Source organism: Mesoplodon bidens (genome assembly GCF_964165515.1).
Source record: "Mesoplodon bidens genome assembly, chromosome: 7".
Taxonomy (NCBI): Eukaryota; Metazoa; Chordata; class Mammalia; order Artiodactyla; family Ziphiidae; genus Mesoplodon; species Mesoplodon bidens.
Window position 1 is genome coordinate 102,891,369 of NC_138164.1, and position 14,719 is coordinate 102,906,087.

Consider the following 14,719-nt stretch of genomic DNA (forward strand, 5'->3'; position numbering starts at 1 on the left):
TCCAAAGTAGGCTGTTTCTCCAGTATTGTGTAATCATCAGGCAGCTTTATACTACACTATACAGTATAACTGCTGACAAAACAAGCCAATGACACTGAAATTTGAGTTCCAGAAAAGTCTTACCTTGTGTTCACATTTCTGATCAACCGGCAGTTTCAGCCACTCACTGTCATCTCCCATTGTGCTTCCAGTTTCTCCTTAGAATTAAGAGTAATTCCTGGTCAGACAAAAATCGGTATCTATTAACTCTAGCAACCAAGCTGTCTCTTAAGACAAAAAGGTTTTTCTGAGACTATTATTTTAGCATGTGTAAACCAACGAAAGTAAAAAATCTCATTCTTTGGTCAAATGCCCATTTAATTCCATTAATAGAACATTTAAAAAGTAAACGAAAAAAGTTAATAAAAATTCTAAATGAGGGATTCCCTGGTGGCACAGTGGTTAAGAATCCACCTGCCAATGCAGGGGACACAGCCACACCTACTGAAGCCCGTGTGCCTAGAGCCTGTGCTCCGCAACAAGAGAAGCCACCGCAATGAGAAGCCCACACACCGCAAAGAAGAGTAGCCCGTCCGCTGCAACTAGAGAAAGCCCGCGCACAGCAACGAGGACCCAACGTAGCCAAAAATAAATAAACTTAGTTTTTTAAAAAATGTAATCTATGTTAGCTGTAGAAAATCTGGAAAGTATAGAAAATATGTAAGGAAGGAAAGCATTAAAATACAATTTCACTATCAATTAGTAACCACAATGAACACTGAAGTGTATCCACTTGAACTCTTCCAGATTTTTTTCAATGCACATGCAGTATATAAATTATATGAAAAAGGGCTAATCCTCTTGTAATTTTTTTCTTACATCGTCACAAACATTTCCTCATATTTGAGAACATGATATTTAAAGGCTGCACTACACTCCATTTTATGAATGTACCATAATTACCAAGCCTAACACTGGACATTTAAATTGTTTCAAGTTTTTCAATATTATAAATAACATAAAAGGGATCTTGCTTAATCTTTCCATCCCCAGTCCTGGTGTGACATAAAATATGTCTTCAATAAATATTTGTCTAATGAATATATGCCTTGCTAGTATCTGCTATGAGTCAGGCACTGTGCAAACTACTTTTTAAACATGTTGATTCATTATACTAACAACAACTACACGAAAGAAAGACATTCTCCCCACTTTCCACACTAGGCTCACAAAGATTTAGTAACTTGCCAAAAACAACAAAGCTAACAGGCTGTGAGATCACACTAAGATTCCAAGTCTATGCCTCTTCTTTACAACTTGTTGCCTCCCATTAAAATGTAGGAAATATCCCAGGGAAAGTTACTAGAGACTGAATTGTAAAAGTTTATTAGAGTAAATGGAACTTTCATTAAGACTTCTCTTCAAAATCCCCAAGCCTCTGTGAAACAACAGCAGTGTGTTTTAGAGCAGGAGTCAAACCTTAAAAGCAAATCTACCGGAACTCTAATACAGCAATAGTGAGAGAGAAAATAGTACAACAGTTTGGAAAGTATGGCATTATTTAAATTGAAAATGCACATACTCTACTACCCAGCAACTCCATTCCTAGGTACATACCCTAGAAATTGATGCCAACTGCCCCAGAAGACCTGTATGAGAGTATTCATAGCAATGTTGTTCATAGAAAAGTCAAAAGTCGGAAACACTTTTTACAAGTTCATCAAAAAGAGAATGAATAAATAGTGGTGTATTCACTGAGTGTAATATTATACAGCCACTAAAAGAACTGAAAGCATTGAAAGCAAGTACTCCAACAAGCACATGTACATGCATATTGATAGCAGCACTATTCACAACGGCCAAAAATCAGCCCACATGTCTATCCATGGATGAATAAACAAACTGTGAAACATACATACAGTGGACTATTACTCAGCTATAAATGGGAATGAAGTACTTACTGATACATGCTACAACATGGATGAACTTCACAAACACGATGCTAAGTGAAGGAAGCCAAACACAAAAGGTTCTATATTATATGATTCCATTCATAGGAAATACGCAGAATAGATAAATCCATAGAGACAGATGGAGACTGATGGTTGCCAGGGGTTGCGGAGAGAGGGGGAGAGAGTGAGCGTGGGGAGAAACTGCTTAATGGGTAAGGAGTCTTACTGTGATGTGATGGAAATGTTACTGTTTTGGAACTAGACAAAGATGGTGGTTGCACAACATTGTGAATGTACAAAATGCCATTGAATTGTTCACTTTAAAATGGTTAATTTTATGTTATATGAATTTCACCTCAATAAAAATATGTATTTTTTTAAGTTCCTAGGTGACTGTAATATGCAACCCGGGTTAAAAACCTCTAATGTTACTTTCTTGGCACAAGTTTGAGCTGCAAAAGCAATCTTTCCTATCTGATTTTCAAAGAGAAACAGTCAATGAAAGTTTTTAAAACATTTTCCAGCCAAGAGAATGTGAACAACAATATTCGATTGTTGGTATTCTGTGAATTCTCTGCAATACTTTCTTTTTTTCTTGTTCGTTGCTTTTCAAAGAAAAGCATGAAGAAAAAGGTTATCTAACCTAACTGCCTCATATAAAATATTGATATCAGCCTTTCTCAACTTCTGAGGTGGCCTACACCCTGTCTGTGGCATGTGTTTCTCCCAAGGCCACTCTCGCCTTCTGAGATGGCCCACACTCTGTCTGTAGAATGTGTTTCTCTCTAAATAAATCCACGTCTTACCTATCACTTTGTCTCTCACTGAATTCTTTCTGTGATGGGACATCAAGAACCTGAGCTTCATTAAGTCCTGAAACCAGGTATACAGCAAAGTGAGAGATTGGTTCAAGATGGCGGAGTAGAAGGACGTGCTCTCACTCCCTCTTGTGAGAGCACCGGAATCACAACTAACTGCTGAACAATCATCAACACGAAGACACTGGAACTCACCAAAAAAGATAACCGACATCCAAAGACAAAGGAGATGCCGCAATGAGACAGTACTAGGGGCGCAATCACAATAAAATCAAATCCCACAACTGCTGGGTGGGTGACTCACAAACTGCAGAACACTTATACCACAGAAGTCCACCCACTGGAGTGAAGGTTCTGAGCCCCACGTCAGGCTTCCCAACCTGGGGGTCCGGCAATGGAAGGAGGAATTCCTAGAGAATCAGAATTTGAAGGCTAGTGGGATTTGATTGCAGGACTTCAACAGGACTGGGGGAAACAGAGACTCCACTCTTGGAGGGCACACACAAAGTAGTGTGTGCATCGGGACTCAGGGGAAGGAGCAGTGACCCCATAGGAGACTGAACCAGACATACCTGCTAGTGTTGGAGGGTCTCCTGCAGAGGCAGGAATGGCTGTGAGAACAAGGACACTGGCAGCAGAAGTTATGGGAAGTACTCTTTGGTGTGAGCCCTCCCAGAGTCTGCCATTAGCCCCACCAAAGAGCTGGGTAGGCTCCAGAGCTGGGTCACCTCAGTCCAAACAACTAACAGGGAGGGAACCCAGCCCCATGCATCGGCAGACAAGCGGATTAAAGTTTTATTGAGCTCTGCTCACCAGAGCCACACCCAGCTCAATCCACCACCAGTCCCTCCCATCAGGAAGCTTGCACAAGCCTCTTAGATAGCCTCATCCACCAGAGGGCAAACAGCAGAAGCAAGAAGAACTACAATTCTGCAGCCTGTGGAAGGAAAACCACATTCACAGAAAGACAGACAAAATAAAAAGACAGAGAACTTTGTACCAGATGAAGGAACAAGATAAAACCCCAGAAAAACAACTGAATGAAGTGGAGATAAGCAACCTTCCAGAAAAAGAATTCAGAATAATGATAGTGAAGATGATCCAGAACCTCGGAAAAAGAATGGAGGCAAAGATCGAGAAGATGCAAGAAATGTTTAACAAAGACATAAGAGAATTAAAGAACAAGCAAACAGAGATGAACAATACAATAACTGAAATGAAAAATACACTAGAAGGAATCAATAACAGAATAACTGAGGCAGAAGAACGGATAAGTGACCTGGAAGACAGAATGGTGGAATTTACTGCCATGGAAGAGAATAAAGAAAAAAGAATGAAAAGAAATGAAGACAGACTAAGAGACCTCTGGGACAACATTAAACGCAACAACATTCGCATTATAGGGGTCCCAAAAGGAGAAGAGAGAGGGAAAGAACCTGAGAAAATATTTGAAGAGATTATAGTCGAAAACTTCCCTAAAGTGGGAAAGGAAATAGCCACCCAAGTCCAGGAAGCACAGAGAGTCCCAGGCAGGATAAACCCAAGGAGAAACAAGCCAAGACCCACAGTAATCAAACTGACAAAAATTAAAGCCAAAGAAAAATTATTGAAAGCATCAAGGGAAAAATGACAAATAATATACAAGGGAACTCCCATAAGGTTAACAGCTGATTTCTCAGCAGAAACTCTATAAGCCAGAAGGGAGTGGCACGATATATTTTAAATGATGAAAGGGAAGAACCTACAACCAAGATTACTCTAGCCGGCCAGGATCTCATTCAGATTCGATGGAGAAATCAAAAGCTTTACAGACAAGCAAAAGCTAAGAGAACTCAGCATCACCAAACCAGCTCTACAACAAATGCTAAAGGAACTTCTCTAAGTGGGAAACACAAGAGAAGAAAAGGACCTACAAAACCAAACCCATAACAATTAAGAAAATGGTAACAGGAACATACATATCAATAATTACCTTAATCGTGAATGGATTAAATGCTCCAACCAAAAGACACAGGCTCACTGAATGGATACAAAAACAAGACCCATATATAGGGTGTCTACAAGAGACTCACTTCAGACCTAGGGACACAAACAGACTGAAAGTGAGGGGATGGAAAAAGATATTCCATGTAAACAGAAATCAAAAGAAAGCTGGAGTAGCAATACTCATATCAGATAAAATTGACTTTAAAATAAAGAATGCTGGGGGACTTCCGGGGAAGATGGCGGAAGACTAAGACTCGGAGATCACCTTCCTCCCCACAGATACACCAGAAATACAGCCACACGTGGAACAACTCCTACAGAACACCTACTGAACGCTGGCAGAAGACCTCAGACCTCCCAAAAGGCAAGAAACTCCCCACGTACCTGGGTAGGGCAAAGCGGAGAGATTCCCGCACAGAGGATCGGTGCCGACCAGCACTCACCAGCCCGAGAGGCTTGTCTGCTCGCCTGCCGGGGCTGGCGGCGCTGGAAGCTGAGGCTCGGGCTTCGGTCAGAGCGCAGGGAGAGGACTGGGGCTGGTGGCGAGAACTCAGCCTGAAGGGGGCTAATGCGCCACAGCTAGCCGGGAGGGAGTCCGGGAAAACTCTGGAGCTGCCGAAGAGGCAAGAGACTTTTTCTTCCCTCTTGGTTTCCTGGTGCGCGAGGAGAGGGGATTTAGAGCGCTGCTTAAAGGAGCTCCACAGACGGGCGTGAGCTGCGGCTGAAAGCGCGGAGCCCAGAGACGGGCGTGGGACGCTGGGGCTGCTGCTGCGGCCGCCAAGAGGCCTGTGTGCGAGCGCAGGTCACTGTCCACACCGCACTTCCGGGAGCCTGTGCAGCCCGTCACCGCCGGGGTCCCGGGACCCAGAGACGGCTTCCCTGGGAGAACGCACGGCGTGCCTCGGGCTGGTGCAACGTCACGCCGGCCTCTGCCGCTGCAGGCTCGCCCCGCACTCCGTGCCCCTCCCTCCCCCCCTGGCCTGAGTGAGCCAGAGTCCCCGAAGCAGCTGCTCCTTTAACCCTGTCCTGTCTGAGCGAAGAACAGACGCCCTCCGGCGACCTACACACAGAGGCGGGGCCAAATCCAAAGCTGAGACCCGGGAGCTGTGAGAACAAAGAAGAGAAAGGGAAATCTCTCCCAACAGCCTCAGAAGCAGCGGATTAAAGCTCCACAATCAACTTGATGTACCCTGCATCTGTGGAATACATGAATAGACAACAAATCATCCCAAATTGACGAGCCAGGAGTCAGTGCTGTGCCTCTGAGGTGGGAGAGCCAACTTCAGGACACTGGTGCACAGAGACCTCCCAGCTCCACATAATATCAAACGGCGAAAATCTTCCAGAGATCTCCATCTCAACACCAACACCCAGCTTCACTCAACGACCAGCAAGCTACAGTGCTGGACACCCTACGCCAAACAACTAGCAAGACAGGAACACAACACCACCCATTAGCAGAGAGGCTGCCTAAAATCATAAAAAGTCCGCAGACACCCCAAAACACACCACCAGACGTGGACCTGCCCACCAGAAAGACAAGATCCAGCCTCATCCACCAGAACACAGGCACTAGTCCCCTCCACCAGGAAGCCTACACAACCCACTAAACCAACCTTAGCCACTGGGGACAGACACCAAAAACAACGGGAACTACGAACCTGCAGCCTGCAAAAAGGAGACCCCAAACACAGTAACATAAGCAAAATGAGAAGACAGAAAAACACACAGCAGGAGAAGGAGCAAGATAAAAACCCACCAGACCTAACAAATGAAGAGGTAATAGGCAGTCTATCTGAAAAAGAATTCAGAATAATGATAGTAAAGATGATCCAAGATTCTATTTCCAAGATCCAAAATCTTGGAAATAGAATAGACAAAATGCAAGAAACAGTTAACAAGGACCTAGAAGAACTAAAGATGAATCAAGCATCGATTAAAAACACAATAAATGAAATGAAAAATACTCTAGATGGAATCAATAGCGGAATAACTGAGGCAGAAAACAGATAAGTGAGGTGGAAGATAAAATAGTGGAAATAACTGCTGCAGAGCAAAATAAAGAAAAAAGAATGAAAAGAACAGAGGACAGTCTCAGAGACCTCTGGGACAACATTAAACACACCAACATTAGAATTATAGGGGTTCCAGAAGAAGAAGAGAAAAAGAAAGGGACTGAGAAAATATTTGAAGAGATTATAGTTGAAAACTTCCCTAATATGGGAAAGGAAATACTCAGTCAGATCCAGGAGGCACAGAGAGTCCCATACAGGATAAATCCAAGGAGAAATACGCCAAGACACATATTAATCAAACTGTCAAAAATTAAACACAAAGAAATCATATTAAAAGCAGCAAGGGAAAAACAACAAATAACACACAAGGGAATCCCCATCAGGATAACAGCTGATCTCTCAGCAGAAACTCTACAAGCCAGAAGGGAGTGGCAGGACATAATTAAAGTGATGAAGGAGAGGAACCTGCAACCAAGATTACTCTACCCAGCAAGGATCTCATTCAGATTTGATGGAGAAATTAAAACCTTTACAGACAAGCAAAAGCTGAGAGAGTTCAGCACCACCAAACCAGCTTTACAACAAATGCTAAAGGAACTTCTCTAGGCAAGAAACACAACAGAAGGAAAAGACCTACAATAACAAACCCAAAACAATTAAGAAAATGGGAATAGGAACATACATATCAATAATTACCTTAAATGTAAATGGACTAAATGATCCCACCAAAAGACACAGATTGGCTGAATGGATACAAAAACAAGATCCATATATATGCTGTCTACAAGAGACCCACTTCAGACCTAGAGACACATACAGACTGAAAGTAAGGGGATGGAAAAAGATATTCCATGCAAATGGAAACCAAAAGAAAGCTGGAGTAGCAATTCTCATATCAGACAAAATAGACTTTAAAATAAAGACTACTAGAAGAGACAAAGAAGGACACTACATAATGATCAAGGGATCAAACCAAGAAGATATAACAATTGCAAATATTTATGCACCCAACATAGGAGCACCTCAATACATAAGGCAAATACTAACAGCCATAAAAGGAGAAATCGACAGTAACACAATCATAGTAGGGGACTTTAACACCCCACTTTCACCAATGGACAGATCTTCCAAAATGAAAATAAATAAGGAAACACAAGCTTTAAATGATAAACAAGATGGACTTAATTGATATTTATAGGACATTCCATCCAAAAACAACAGAATACACATTTTTCTCAAGTGCTCATGGAACATTCTCCAGGATAGATCATATCTTGGGTCACAAATCAAGCCTTGGTAAATTTAAGAAAATTGAAATTGTATCAGGTATCTTTTCCGACCACAATGCTATGAGACTAGATATCAATTACAGGAAAAGAGCTGTAAAAAATACAAACACATGGAGGCTAAACAATACACTACTTAATAACGAAGTGATCACTGAAGAAATCAAAAAGGGAATTAAAAAATACCTAGAAACAAATGACAATGGAGACACGATGACCCAAAACCTATGGGATGCAGCAAAAGCAGTTCTAAGAGGGAAGTTTATCGCAATACAATCCTACCTTAAGAAACAGGAAACATCTCGAATAAACAACCTAACCTTGCACCTAAAGCAATTAGAGAAAGAAGAACAAATACATCCCCAAGTTAGCAGAAGGAAAGAAATCATAAAAATCAGATCAGAAATAAATGAAAAAGAAATGAAGGAAATGATAGCAAAGATCAATAAAACTAAAAGCTGGTTCTTTGAGAAGATAAACAAAATTGATAAACCATTAGCCAGACTCATCAAGAAAAAAAGGGAGAAGACTCAAATCAATAGAATTAGAAATGAAAAAGGAGAAGTAACAACTGACACAGCAGAAATACAAAATATCTTGAGAGATTACTACAAGCAACTCTATGCCAATAAAATGGACAACCTGGAAGAAATGGACAAATTCTTAGAAATGCACAACCTGCCAAGACTGAATCAGGAAGAAATAGAAAATATGAACAGACCAATCACAAGCACTGAAATTGAAACTGTGATAAAAAATCTTCCAACAAACAAAAGCCCAGGACCAGATGGCTTCACAGGCGAATTCTATCAAGCATTTAGAAAAGAGCTAACACCTATCCTTCTGAAACTCTTCCAAAATATAGCAGAGGGAGGAACACTCCCAAACTCATTCTACGAGGCCACCATCACCTTGATACCAAAACCAGACAAGGATGTCACAAAGAAAGAAAACTACAGGCCAATATCACTGATGAACATAGATGCAAAAATCCTCAACAAAATACTAGCAAACAGAATCCAACAGCACATTAAAAGGATCATACACTATGATCAAGTGGGGTTTATTCCAGGAATGCAAGGATTCTTCAATATACGTAAATCAATTGACATGATACACCATATTAACAAATTGAAGGAGAAAAACCATATGATCATCTCAATAGATGCAGAGAAAGCTTTCGACAAAATTCAACACCCATTTATGATAAAAACCCTGCAGAAAGTAGGCATAGAGGGAACTTTCCTCAATGTAATAAAGGCCATATATGACAAACCCACAGCCAGCATCATCCTCAATGGTGAAAAACTGAAACCATTTCCACTAAGATCAGGAACAGGACAAGGTTGCCCACTCTCACCACTCTTATTCAACAGAGTTTTGGAAGTTTTAGCCACAGCAATCAGAGAAGAAAAGGAAATAAAAGGAATCCAAATCGGAAAAAAAGAAGTAAAGCTGTCACTCTTTGCAGATGACATGATACTATACATAGAGAATCCTAAAGATGCTACCAGAAAACTACTAGAGCTAATCAATGAATTTGGTAAAGTAGCAGGATACAAAATTAATGCACAGAAATCTCTGGCATTCCTATATACTAATGATGAAAAATCTGAAAGTGAAATCAAGGAAACACTCCCATTTACCACTGCAACAAAAAGAATAAAATATCTAGGAATAAACCTACCTAAGGACACAAAAGACCTGTATGCAGAAAATTATAAGACACTGATGAAAGAAATTAAAGATGATACAAATAGACAGAGAGATGTACCATGTTCTTGGATTGGAAGAATCAACATTGTGAAAATGACTCTACTACCCAAAGCAATCTACAGATTCAATGCAATCCCTATCAAACTACCACTGGCATTTTTCACAGAACTAGAACCAAAAATTTCACAATTTGTATGGAAACACAAAAGACCCCGAATAGCCAAAGCAATCTTGAGAACGAAAAATGGAGCTGGAGGAATCAGGCTCCCTGACTTCAGACTATACTACAAAGCTACAGTAATCAAGACAGTATGGTACTGGCGCAAAAACAGAAAGATAGATCAATGGAACAGGATAGAAAGCCTAGAGATAAACCCACGCACATATGGTAACCTTATCTTTGATAAAGGAGGCAGGAATGTACAGTGGAGAAAGGACAGTCTCTTCAATAAGTGGTGCTGGGAAAACTGGACAGGGACATGTAAAAGTATGAGATTAGATCATTCCCTAACACCATACACAAAAATAAGCTGAAAATGGATTAAAGACCTAAATGTAAGGCCAGACACTATCAAACTCTTAGAGGAAAACATAGGCAGAACACTCTATGACATAAATCACAGCAAGATCCTTTTTGACCCACCTCCTAGAGAAATGGAAATAAAGACAAAAATAAACACATGGGACCTAATGAAACTTAAAAGCTTTTGCACAGCAAAGGAAACCATAAACAAGACCAAAAGACAACCCTCAGAATGGGAGAAAATATTTGCAAATGAAGCAACTGACAAAGGATTAATCTCCAAAATTTATAAGCAGCTCATGCAGCTCAATAACAAAAAAACAAACAACCCAATCCAAAAATGGGCAGAAGACCTAAATAGACATTCCTCCACAGAAGATACACAGACTACCAACAAACACATGAAAGGATGCTCAACATCTTTACTCGTTAGAGAAATGCAAATCAAAACTACAATGAGATAACATCTCACACCAGTCAGAATGGCCATCATCAAAAAATCTAGAAACAATAAATGCTGGAGAGGGTGTGGAAAGGGAACACTCTTGCACTGCTGGTGGGAATGTGAATTGGTACAGCCACTATGGAGAACGGTATGGAGGTTCCTTATAAAACTACAAATAGAACTACCATATGATCCAGCAATCCCACTGCTGGGCATATACCCTGAGAAAACCTTAATTCAAAAAGAGTCATGGGGCTTCCCTGGTGGCGCAGTGGTTGAGAGTCCGCCTGCCGATGCAGGGGACGCGGGTTCGTGCCCCGGTCCGGGAGGGTCCCACATGCCGTGGAGCGGCTGGGCCCGTGAGCCGTGGCCGCTGAGCCTGAGCGTCCGGAGCCTGTGCTCCGCAACGGGAGAGGCCACAACAGTGAGAGGCCCGCGTACTGGGAAAAAAAAAAAAAAAAAAGAGTCATGTACCAAAATGTTCACAGCAGCCCTATTTACAATAGCCAGGAGATGGAAACAACCTAAGTGTCCATCATCGGATGAATGGATAAAGAAGATGTGGCACATATATACAATGGAATATTACTCAGCGATAAAAAGAAACAAAATTGAGGTATTTGTAATGAGGTGGATGGAGCTAGAGTCTGTCATACAGAGTGAAGTAAGTCAGAAAGAGAAAGACAAATACTGTATGTTAACACATATATATGGAATCTAAGAAAAAAAAATGCCATGAAGAACATAGGGGTAAGACAGGAATAAAGACACAGACCTACTAGAGAATGGACTTGAGGATATGGGGAGGGGGAAGAGTAAGCTGTGACAAAGCAAAAGTGCGGCATGGACAATACACTACCAAACGTAAGGTAGATAGCTAGTGGGAAGCAGCCGCATAGCACAGGGAGATCAGCTCGGTGCTTTGTGACCGCCTGGAGGGGTGGGATAGGGAGGGTGGGAGGGAGATGCAAAAGGGAGGGGATATGGGAACGTATGTATATGTGTAACTGATTAAATTTGTTATAAAGCAGAAAAAAAAAGTAAAGGGATGGAGAGACACAGCATGCTAACATTAATAAAAATAAAGCAGGGGTAGGTATATTAATTTCAGACAGAGCAGACTTCAGAGCAAGGGGAGTTATCAAGGGCATTTATGTAATGATAAAGGTGTTAATACTCCAAGAAAACATAACAATTCTTAATGTGTATATGCCTAACAATGGAATGCCAAAATACACGAGGCAAAAACCTACAGAACTGCAAGGAAAAGTAGATGAATCCACTATTATAGTTGGAGACTTCAACACCCCTCTATCAGAAATGGATAGATCCAGCAGGTGGAAAACATTGAAAAGAACTAAATAAATGGAGAGATATTCCTTTTTTGTGGATAGGAAGATTTAATATTATCAAGATGTTAGCTCTTTCCAACTTGATTCCAGAAAGTTATTTGTGGATATTAACAAACTGATTCTAAAATTTACATAAAGAGGGGAAAGACCCAGAACAGTCAACACAATACTGAAGGAGAAGAACAGTGTCAGAGGACTAACACTGCCCAGCTTCAAGGTTTACGAATAAAGCCGAAGTAATCAAGATGGTATGGTATTGGAAAAAGAATAGACAAATAGGTCAATGGAATGGAATAGAGAGCACAGAAATCAACTGACATGAATACAATCAAATGATCTTTGACAAAGGAGCAAAGGCAATACAATGGGAAAAAAAGATACTCTCTTCAATGAATGGTGCTAGAACAACTGCACATCCACATGCAAAATAATGAATCTAGACACAGACTTACATCCTTCACAAAAACTAACTCAAAATGGATCACAGACCTAAATGTAAAACACAAAACTATAAAACTCCTAGAAGGTAACCTAGAAGAAAACCTAGGTGACCTTGGCTATGGTGATGACTTTTTAGATATAACACCAAAAGCATGATCACTGGAAGAAATTACTGATAAGCTGGACTTCATTAAAATCAAAAGCCTCAGGACTTCCCTGGTGGTCCAGTGGTTAAGAATCCATCTGCCAATGCAGGGGACATGGGGTTTGATCCCTGGTCCGGGAAGATCCCACATGCCGCGGAGCAAATAAGCCCGTGCGCCACAATTACTGAGCCCAGGTGCCATGACTACTGAAGCTCACACACCTAGAGCCCAGGCTCCACAACAAGCAAGCCACTGCAATGAGAAGCCTGCACTCCACAATGAAGAGTAGCCCCCGCTCTCTGCAACTAGAGAGAAAGCCCACACACAGCAACGAAGACCCAACGCAGACCCAAAAAAAAGAAAAAGAAATTTCAGTTAAAAGGTTAGTGCAAATAAAGATGTAATTATTTTTCCATACAAATTTACAGAGTCCCTGAATTCTAACCCAGCTTAAAATCTCTTGATTTACAACCTTTCAAACTCTATGATCAAAAACTTTAGGGCATTCCCTGAGGACATGTAACTTTGCCATCAGTTTTGATGTGGAAACACTGTGATATATAAATGTTGTTGGACAACATTTTAAGAGTAAAATATGAAAGGTTTAAAAAGTTGAAAAAAGCTAGCTCTGTCCTTTACTTATTGAGACTTTATTTTCTCCTTTGTATTTCCATTGTATTAGATAAATAAATGTGAATGTAGAATTGTAAAAAAAAAAAAAAGACTTTAGGGCACTGCTTACAATCATCTCAAAGTCCCTAGTTAAAATAACGGTTAACACCCATCCTGTATTTCAGTAGCACTTTATATTTTACATGTATTTTTACAATCATTCATTTTCTATGTATTTCATAATGTAAATGCAAGCACACTGTTATATTATCTCATTCAGGTTTAGTATCTTTCTTTTTCATATTATTCTTAGTTATGTGACTCTTACTAAACTATAAGATTCTCTTGAGGGCTTCCCTGGTGGCGCACTGGTTGAGAGTCCGCCTGCCGATGCAGGGGATACGGGTTCGTGCCCCGGTCCGGGAAGATCCCACATGCCGTGGAGCGGCCGGGCCCGTGAGCCATGGCCGCTGAGCCTGTGCGTCCGGAGCCTGTGCTCTGCAGCGGGAGAGGCCACAACAGTGAGGCCCGCGTACCGCAAAAAAAAAAAAAAAAGATTCTCTTGAGCAAAAGCTTTTTGTCTTATTAATCTCTATCCTCAAAAGGGTCAAATAAATAAATAAAGTATCATTATCCCCTTTTTACATATGGGGAAAAAGAGGTTCAGCGTCCTGCCCAATGTCACTTAAGTAGGGGAGAATGGTCTAAAAGAGATTTCTTTTTTTAAATTTATTTTTGGCTGCGTTGGGTCTTTGTTGCTGCACACAGGTTTTCTCTAGTTGCGGTGAGCGGGGGCTACTCTACGTTGCGGTGCACAGGCTTCTCATTGCGGTGGCTTCTCTTGTTGCAGAGCACAGGCTCTAGGCACGGGGGCTTCAGTAGTTGTGGCACACAGGCTCAGTAGTTGTGGCTCGTGGGCTCTAAAGCACAGGCTCAGTAGTTGTGGAGCACAGGCTTAGTTGCTCCGCAGCATGTGGGATCTTCCCAGACCAGGGATCGAACCCGTGGCCCCTGAATTGGCAGACGGATTCTTAACCACTGTGCCACCAGGGAAATCCCTAAAAGAGATTTCTTGATACCTAGTTTGGTGAAATTCCTACAACTTACCTACATATGGTTTCTACATTATCTATAGTGAAATCTATTCACACTCTACAGTATAAATATTAAGAATTATTTTGGTGATTACTTAACTCAATAAAAATATAAAGAGCAAATGAGAGTATATGTGAAAGACAAATTTATTTGCCTCCAAAGGATTTAGGTAATTTAGGGAAATTAAAAATACAGTTAGTTGGTAAGGGGGAATCATCCCTAATCAGCAGCTGCCGAATAATCAAGCCTAACTACCCAGTTGGACCTCACAACACTGTTAACCTGTCTTTGCATAAGAAAGAAATGACTACAGTTTTAATTATAATTTGGGGTTATCCATGTAGTCCAAACCT

General features: G+C 41.1%; 1 protein-coding gene across 3 annotated transcripts in view; it reads right to left on the minus strand.

Moving 5' to 3' along the window:
• The window catches only part of CKAP5 (cytoskeleton associated protein 5), a 108,467-nt gene that overhangs the window by 71,571 nt on the left and 22,177 nt on the right, over positions 1-14,719 (minus strand). For 2 of the 3 annotated variants that reach the window (XM_081241139.1, XM_081241140.1), the window contains exon 2: positions 124-217. In XM_081241139.1, the coding sequence (XP_081097265.1) occupies positions 124-180 (57 nt within the window). In that variant the 5' untranslated portion in view covers positions 181-217. The remainder of the gene's footprint in view (positions 1-123; positions 218-14,719) is intronic. The other variant, XM_081241141.1, reaches the window with a different exon arrangement.